This window comes from Python bivittatus, unplaced genomic scaffold, assembly GCF_059951505.1.
Source record: "Python bivittatus isolate LINGU-HERP-01145 unplaced genomic scaffold, Pbiv_v1 ctg000840_np1212, whole genome shotgun sequence".
Taxonomy (NCBI): Eukaryota; Metazoa; Chordata; class Lepidosauria; order Squamata; family Pythonidae; genus Python; species Python bivittatus.
Genome location: NW_028277113.1, coordinates 39,689,205 through 39,697,001, shown reverse-complemented (window position 1 = coordinate 39,697,001; position 7,797 = coordinate 39,689,205). Strand labels below are relative to the sequence as shown.

General features: G+C 39.3%; 1 protein-coding gene across 1 annotated transcript in view; it reads right to left on the bottom strand.

Moving 5' to 3' along the window:
* Positions 1 to 1,939: 1,939 nt before the first annotated feature.
* Positions 1,940 to 7,797, bottom strand: part of DSG2 (desmoglein 2) — a 33,478-nt gene continuing 27,620 nt past the window's right edge. The window contains exons 14-15 of the mRNA XM_007435472.2: positions 6,208 to 6,555; positions 1,940 to 4,863 (exon numbers count right to left, since the gene is read on the bottom strand). Of these exons, the coding sequence (XP_007435534.2) occupies positions 3,907 to 4,863; positions 6,208 to 6,555 (1,305 nt within the window). The 3' untranslated portion in view covers positions 1,940 to 3,906. The remainder of the gene's footprint in view (positions 4,864 to 6,207; positions 6,556 to 7,797) is intronic.

The window sequence follows — 7,797 nt, the reverse complement described above, 5'->3', positions numbered from 1 at the left end:
GTGTCTTAAATGTGTAAGCGAGTTTTGAACAGCCTTGGCCCACAATGTAAATGCTTCCACTGCTGGTTTAGGGTTAAAAGCTGAGGGTCTCCTTATTTCAAGAATTTATTCCCCGCTTTTACAAGGAGCAGCTTTTCTGTCTGCTGAAACAAAGGTTGCTGAAACAAAGCAAGGTGTCAGTTTAGTCCTTTAGTTTCTTTTCACTTTCAAAAACAGAGCTATCTCTGATAGCTGTACACTGAAAGCTGAAATACAAGAGGCTGTCTAGGTTACCTTGCAGTAACTATTTTCACAAGTGTGATAATTGTGCCATCTGGTGGTGTAAAGTAAGAAAAACTGATGTGATCAGTATGGAGCAGTGATGGTGAACCTGACACGTGGGTTGAAGGTGACACACAAGGACGCTTTGGGTGACAAGCCAGTGTTCACCAACACCCAACAACTATTCTCCGTTTGAGTTACCAAAGAATCCAAGCTTGTTTTACTCATATTTCATATTTGTTAATTATTTGATGTTTCTTTATATAATACATATAATACCACATATGATTGGACTGTATTTTTTAAAATAAATATGTAAAGAATTTTTTCTCTTTTGTTTGGGGTGGGGGTGTGTGACACACCAGCAGACTCAAGTTAAGCATTTTCTGAATTTTTGACATGCCAAGCCCAAAAGGTTTGCCATCGCTGGTATACCTATTAGGATTGCAATTGAGGCAAAGCTTTAGGTTAGACAGCATTACGTTTTGTAATTTGTGCTTTCATCAGAATATCAGTTGTTTTTTTTTTTGCTGCTTTTCAATATATGAGCCAATCTACAGTAACTGACGTAAAGGGCTCAAGGATCAGTATTTCCAGCAAATCCTGATTTTTAATGATTAGCTAACACAAGTAGGAACCTTTCCATTTATGATCCCCTGGGTTGAAAGCAATTGTTAATCAGAAAGCACAATACAAACTTTATCATACTTATAGCACACCCACTGATTTAAGAGGACTGAGTTGAGATCCAACCCAAAGTCTTTGTTTTCCTAAACACAGCCACCTATAAAGTGATGGTGCCAATGATGGATGGAGGATATTTCTAAACACAGGGTTGTGTGTAACCATGTCATTTATATTCATAACTGTGTTCCTCTCTTTGCATTTGTATCTATGTGGTAGAAAAAAATTATATCTTTCCCTATCCCAATTCAGATTAACAATCCTTTATCCACTGATACAGAACTTCTCCCTTTGTGATACTTCTAGACAGCAGAGTATTTTTGAGTGATAGATGAACTGAACTGATGTGTGCTCATCTTCTGACCACTGTTAGTCCAAAACTTTGATTTCTTCCCTTATTTGTTTATCTAGTCTGCAGGAATGTGACAAAAACCATGCCTGGGAAAAAAAAAAGGAATAAAATTGTAAAGCATGCAATGCTTTTCAGATGTCCTCAGAAATAAACAACTGAGTTCATTGTACTTATTCCTCATGGTGTACCCCCATTAAAAACAGTAGGATTTATGTTCAAGTAAACACACATCAAATCATACTATTCATGTGAGAGTCTCCTGTCCCAGCACCCACTTTGTCATCATAGGTTTATCACTGTGAACCCGACTCCATGTCTCAACCCTTTCATTATTCATTAACCAAGTGTTCAATTTAGTTTGTTTCTCATGAGAAAAGGTCTTCCCTCTCTAATTGCCTTGATGATAACAGAATGCACATCTATCTATGACAAAACCTGGTTAAGGCTGCAGTCATAAACTCATTTATTTGAAGCAAATTGTATTGCATTTATGGGATTGATTTTTGAATCAACACCATCTAGCATGTAGGATATGTCTCATTACAAAGATTTCAGTGGGGCTAATTGGCAGCAATGTTGATAGCAATTTGAATTTAATGTGCATACTAACCTCCTTTAAAATGAGCTAAAAGAATCCCAAACTACACAGTTTTTTGGTTTTATTTCAAATTCCATTAAAAAATTCCAGCATATCCAGCCCATTCCTCAACTACAAAACTAGTGCTTAAACAGCAAAGTCAAGTTATATAAAATGAAAGCTAAGAACCCTGAAATCAGTTGCTACATTTTGAAATCAAGCAGGTTGCATTCCCATACCAGATGAGAAAAATATGAAAATAACCGTAAGTCCACTGTGGACTAACTGAAGTGGCTTAAATTCACTATAACACGGGATCATATATAACAGCCACAGACAAAACTATGGATTTAGAAAGAAGAAAACTTAAAATCAGCCAATATCTGATCCCCTTTACATGAATGCATTATTCATCCCAAACCGTAAACATGTGTATTTATACTTCCTCTCATATTATCATTTCAATTATCAAACATATTATGTACAAAAATGGCCAGCTCAAATGTGCTATGGTCATTATTTGGAACTTTTAACTTAAGGCCTTTACAAAGTGTGTGAAACTAACAAAAATACGTTTCAATGGTACAAGGATATCAAACTGGCCGCAAGGCTGAATTCTTTCCTTCTTTAAGACTAGTAATATTTCTGCATCCCACACTGGATACATCTTTTAATTTGATCATTCTCCAGTGGTTTATCTCCTGTTGTGCAACACAGGAACCCATTTCATACAAAAAAGGCAAAAGATGATTTCCATACCTCACGAGCGCACTCAAGTATCCACAGGCTGATTCTTACTTAATAAAACTGCACTCCCCATGCACAAGAGGGAGGGATCAGCAGACTTGAAGGAAGCTGTTGGGAATCATCTTTAGGGAATCCTCCTCCCACAAAACAGACTAACCAAGCCTGGGGCTGTCCAATGGGGTGTGGAACTCTTGGGCAGGAAAGGAAACTCAGAGGAGAATACAGGATAGGCATCCAGACTGCAGAACCTCATTTTTAAAAATTAAATTAAACATTTAATTTTTTTTTAAATGGCAGAAATCTTGAGATTGACAAATGTTAATTTTTTTTGATGGCCATGGCATTGAGCAAGATTGTGTGATGATATCTGGCATCTGGGGGGGGGGGGGAAACCCCACACTGGATGGAATTCTGCCTTCAGAAATGTAATATCCTGTTCAAATACAGTATTTGAACCAACCATGCAGATAAACTAATTCATCTTGAAAAGGATATATAAATACAAGGGACAAAATCCCATTTCACTCGGTCTCTATTGGTAGAGAATTTATAAAAATCTATAGAAAGTTTTTTTTTAAAAAATGAAGTGAGGTCCATTCTTTTAAAGAATATGAATACTCCCTATTTATATAATGAACCACACACCAGTTAAAATTGTAGTTTTAAGGCTGCATCCCGACTGTACAGACTGAATAAACCGCGCAGAGCTCAGTGGAAACTGATTGTGAATACTGCGCTGTTTAAAAATACACTTCTGAAGTCAGTCTGACTAAATTGAAATATATACAAATTGGTTGATACATACTTCAGTATTAACTACACTGGTGAAACAATAAATCCAGTGAATTCATTAAAAAAATAAAATAAAAAGTACCATGTTTAGGCTCATGGTCCAGGCCAGTGGAATTTGCAGCACAATGAGCAAAGCTGAACTGACTTCAATTTGACAATCCACCAGACTAAAAATACACCAGCTTTGATGTCATAGAGATTTATGTTACTCTTTTGATAAGCAATATTCTTTTCTAGCTGTGCAAGCTTGAGGAGTCTCTCACAGGTGCTCTTTAACAGAGCAATCTTATGAGTAACTTCTCAGAAATAAGCCCTATGTTACTCAGTGAGGCATTGCTCCTAGTAAGTGGTTTTAAGGTTGCATCCTTATGGATTATTTAAAAGCACTGTTAGGAAGGTGAGGCAACATATTCAAGCTTTTGAGAAGGCAATCCACCAATCCTATCAATGCTAAATAGGAATGAATATGAAATAATGGGTGGAAATCCACCACCTATGAGCGTGTATATTGGACAGAACTGTATTTTTTGACCCTTGAAGACTTGTTCAAGGTTGAACCAGTGGGAAGCGCTTCCTGTGGGTTACTTTGGTTAAAGGAGTCAGAGATTAAAATCTGTTCCTGCCTTTCACTCCCAGAAAAGGTGCCTGGTTCAGCTGTGGCCCGTACACCAGGAGTTGGTGTCACTACTCTCTCAGTTAATACAATGTTCTGCCCTTCTGACAGATTGGGGATGCTTAAAGAAGCCTTTACGTCAGAACTTGGCACAAGGACCCGCTCCCTTTCTCTCACAACAACATACTTTGAATCTGGGAGGTCTGGGAAGACGCCAGCAGGCATTTCTAACATGTCCTGCAAGTTAGAAGCAGGGGCAAGGACCCTTTCTGTCACTACCACATTCTCCTTAAACTGAGGGTCAAGGATGACTCTTGATGGTACTGCCCCATATGATGTTTCTGTCACTACAACATTTCTGCTGCTACTAATCATAGGGTCTGGGATGTGCTTAACCGGCTGGAGACCAGACTTAGTTTTAACAGTTGTCTCAGTTACTGTTTCCTCAGTCACCGTTTCTGAACCAAAGCCTTTCACAGGTTCAGGTAAATTGTAGACAGACCCTGAAGAATAGGTGTGTTTAGCATTCAGTGCATTCTGCTGCTGTGAGTACTGCAGGCTGGATTCATTCATTACAGGATTAGGAGTTCTATCTTTCTGGGTATGAGAAGTGAACTGCTCTGCTTCTAAGCCTGTGTTTTTGCCCATGCAGATCTCAGCCAGAGTCTTAAATTTGTCTCCCAAGTCATCCAGGAAATGTTCATCAAAGTCGCCTTCAATAAAGCTACAGCAGCCAACTGAACCATGAGGAGAATCGTGTTCTTCCTCCTGGGAGTAAATGAGTAGGCAATCTTTGGCAAGCTGCACTTCGTCCTCATCAGCAATAGCATCAGCTTTCTAAAATGTGGAAGAACAAGAATAATGAGCACTCACGTTTCAAAAGTTATAATTTTCTTTAACTAAAGCCCCTAGATCAGATTAGATCACAGATCATAGTTACATAATATTTCCAAACTACAAAGCTGCTGACATTCATATGCAGAATATTCCAACCCAGAGTCATTCTACCTGGATGAAAAGAGCAAGGATGCCCACATTCGTATTTTGGCAGCAGAATTCCAGGACATTAGATTTAAAAGGGTCAATTTTAGTCCCTTGTATAGTTACCTCATAAACTTTCTCTTTTTTCCCCCAAGCAATCTTTTCAGATTTATTAATCATAGGGTATATCTTAGTTTGGGGGGGAGGAGTGGCTTTAAGGTTGAATTATAGTGCATTTTTATTATCTTTATTCTTCTATGTAATTCACGTCAAGAACATTTACAATTTGATGGATTAAAAATATAATAAACAAACAACCTAAATAAATAAGTCACCTTTATTTATATATGATTCAAAAATTATTGCTGGTAATCATGATAAACAGTGATCAGAATGTTTTGGAGGTGACATCTTTTTAATCAATTAAACAAGTATCAATGGCATTTCCCCCAATCCTTCCTTCTTTTCTCTTTAAAGTGAGGTTGGATTTCTTCCTAGTAGCTGGCCCTGTCTCCTGAATACATTCTGGAATAGCATCTTTCCAGAGCATAGTCTGGAATCATGCTACGGGGGGGCAGAGCACCATGTGAAACAAAGCAATATGGGAGAAATAATGGACAACTGATATGCCTTTAGGAGAAATACTGACAGCTGCAGTTGCAACTGAAGTTATAGTTTTAAAAAGGAAATGAGACAAAGGGGATAGAGGCAGAGGATTTGTTTGATATAGTTATGCTCCTTGCTCTCTGGAGATATGATGAATTGTAACTCTCTTGAAAATCCACGAAAATGTCCTCCAGTGTGTGCAAAAATTATGCAGAAAAATAGTTTAAGTACAATGAAAAAATGCTTGGCAAAAAAAGAAGGCCTCTTCCAGCCCTAATTATCCCCGTGCTCCCCACCTCCTCAAAAGCATGCAAAGCCAGGCTGAATGTTTTCAGCCTCATGCCTCCCTGCTCCCCCACCCCCCGTCCAACCCTTGTCCCACCAAACAGAAGATTTCTTAATTAAGCCTGCTGGCCTGCCAAAGGAATAAGCTACAGTTCCCCAAATTGGGAAAAAGATGCCCTCCCTGCAATAATACATACCCCAACCTATAATGATAAATCTAACAAGATGAATAAACACCTATGTCAATATATGTCATCAAAAGGTAGAAAATGTTGACCAATGGAGTGAATTCAGAAAGTAGACTCTTACCTCACTGAAGTAATCCCGTAAGAATTCTTGATTCATGATGGTGCCACTTTCCATGGCTGAGGTTCTGCCAGCTCCTATCCGTACTGTCCCACCTGCTGTCAAGCCTGCCCCTGCTGCCCCCGCTGAGGCGCCCTGAAATTCTGCACCAGAAAGAAGAGCTTCTCGCTCTTCTCTCTGCCATCTTGTGACTGTGTTGCTGCTGATGTTCTGCTCCTTGGTTGCAGAGAAGAAGCCGCTCTCTGCTGCTGCTCCTGCTCCTGCTGCTGCTCCTGCTCCTGCACCCACGACTGCTGCTTCGCTTCCCACATTCTTTTCCAATCCAGAAGAAGTAAGGAGGTTCAGGATTGCCTAACATCAAACACAACAATTAAAAAGCTAATATGGGCCTGGAAGGAGCAACACTGAAATCATGAAAGGAATGGCTTTGCTAGATTGCTATGTGAATTGGCATGGTTTGGTACTTCTTACTCAGAGAAAAAGGAAATAGGGAAACACAGGGTTCTAAACTGTGGCTACTTGTGTGTTCCTCTCAAGCCCCACCTATAAGCGCATGGCTTGGAGAACGGCTGGCTGGAGAATTCTGGGAGTTGAAGTCCACACATCTTAAATAGAAGAGAATATGTGTAGCTCAGGGTTGAATTCTGGAATCCTTGGGGTTATCTGAGCTTGGTTGTTTTCTTGCCTAAGGAAAGACCAAACCATCATCACCCTCCCAGCAGACAAAGGCCGAACCACAGTTACTATGGATAAATCACAATACTTGCAAAAAAGCCAAAAAATTATTAGAGGACAAAGAAACCTACATCCCAGTTAACACCAACCCAATACAGAAACTAGACAACCTAATCAAGAGAACCCTTAACTACCTAACCAAGAAAGGCCTTATTACAAAAGAAGAACAGTGACGGATGAAAAGCAGTGGACCCATCCTCCCACAGTTCTATAGATGACAAAAAATACATAAGCCGGACATATCTCTCTGACCAATCATATCTTTACCAGGGACTCCAACATACAACATAGCAAAGGAACTGACAAAAAAGCTTGGACATCTCACAGAGAGGAGTGAATATTTTATCAACTCCTCACTACACTGTCTCCAGAAAATCAAAGATGTACACATAGATGAAGATGAAATTATGGCCTCATTTGATGTCACAGCACTATTTACATCCATACACCCAGAACTAGTGAAAGAATCCACGTCAGCAGTACTACACAACACACCTGACCTAAGCAAATACACCAGGATCGAAATACCCAGAATCATAGACCTCATCAACCTCTGCCTCATTACCTATTTTCAGTTTGATGGACAAATATAACAACAAATGAGAGGCACACCCATGGGATCGCCACTCTCAGGACTCACGGCAGAGAATGTAATGCAACACCTAGAAACTATAGCACTTCCACACATACAACCCAAAGTATGGATCTGGTATATAGATGACACCTTTGTTATAATAAAAAAGGAACAACTAGAGAAGACACATGAAACTATCAACAACATCTTCAAAGGAATACAATTCACCAGAGAGGAAGAAAACAACAATACCCTTCCTGGATATCCTCATCAGCAGAGGAAAC